The sequence below is a fragment of the Suricata suricatta genome, unplaced genomic scaffold (assembly GCF_006229205.1).
Source record: "Suricata suricatta isolate VVHF042 unplaced genomic scaffold, meerkat_22Aug2017_6uvM2_HiC HiC_scaffold_25952, whole genome shotgun sequence".
NCBI lineage: Eukaryota > Metazoa > Chordata > Mammalia > Carnivora > Herpestidae > Suricata > Suricata suricatta.
The window spans coordinates 1-798 of NW_021871495.1; the positions used below are offsets into that span (position 1 = coordinate 1).

General features: G+C 40.4%; 1 protein-coding gene across 1 annotated transcript; it reads left to right on the forward strand.

The window, feature by feature from the left end:
• Positions 1–25: 25 nt before the first annotated feature.
• LOC115284907 (olfactory receptor 4F21-like) lies at positions 26–790 on the forward strand (the record flags this gene model as incomplete). The annotated part of the gene is made up of 1 exon (XM_029931362.1): positions 26–790. A coding segment is annotated over exon 1 (765 nt), but the record flags the coding sequence as incomplete, so codon positions are not given.
• Positions 791–798: the final 8 nt, after the last annotated feature.

The following is a 798-nucleotide window of genomic DNA, read 5'->3' on the forward strand; positions in this document are numbered from 1 at the left end:
TGAGTCTTTCCTTCTTTATGATTCCATGGACCAAGTAAATGGCTCTGTGGTAAATGAATTTGTGTTACTGGGACTTGCTCAATCCCTGGGAATGCAGTTGTTGCTTTTCCTTTTCTTCTCTTTATTCTATGTGGGAATTATCATGGGAAACCTCTTCATTGTGTTTACAGTGATTTTTGACTCTCACTTACACTCTCCCATGTATATCCTGCTGGCCAACTTATCACTAGTTGACCTGGGCCTTTCATCTACCACAGTTCCTCGGATGATCTCTGATCTTTTCAGTGATTGCAAAATCATCTCCTTCCACAGCTGCATGATACAAATGTTCTTTATTCACGTCATGGGAGGAGTTGAGATGATACTGCTCATAGCCATGGCATATGACAGGTACACAGCAATTTGCAAGCCTCTCCACTATTTAACTATTATGAATCTCAAAATGTGCGTGCTTTTCGCAGTGGCTGCTTGGGTCATTGGGGTGATGCATGCTATGTCTCAGTTTGTTTTTGTCATTAACTTACCTTTCTGTGGCCCTAATAATGTGGGGAGCTTTTATTGTGATTTTCCCAGGGTTATTAAACTTGCATGCATGGACACTTACAGACTAGAATTTGTGGTCACTGCCAACAGTGGCTTTATATCTATGGGCACCTTCTTTTTCTTAATTGTATCATACATCTTTATTCTGATCACTGTCAGACAACACACTTCAAAGGCTTTATCCAAAGCATTCATCACTTTGTCAGCTCACATCACTGTAGTGGTTTTGTTTTTCACTCCATGCATGTTTCTCTA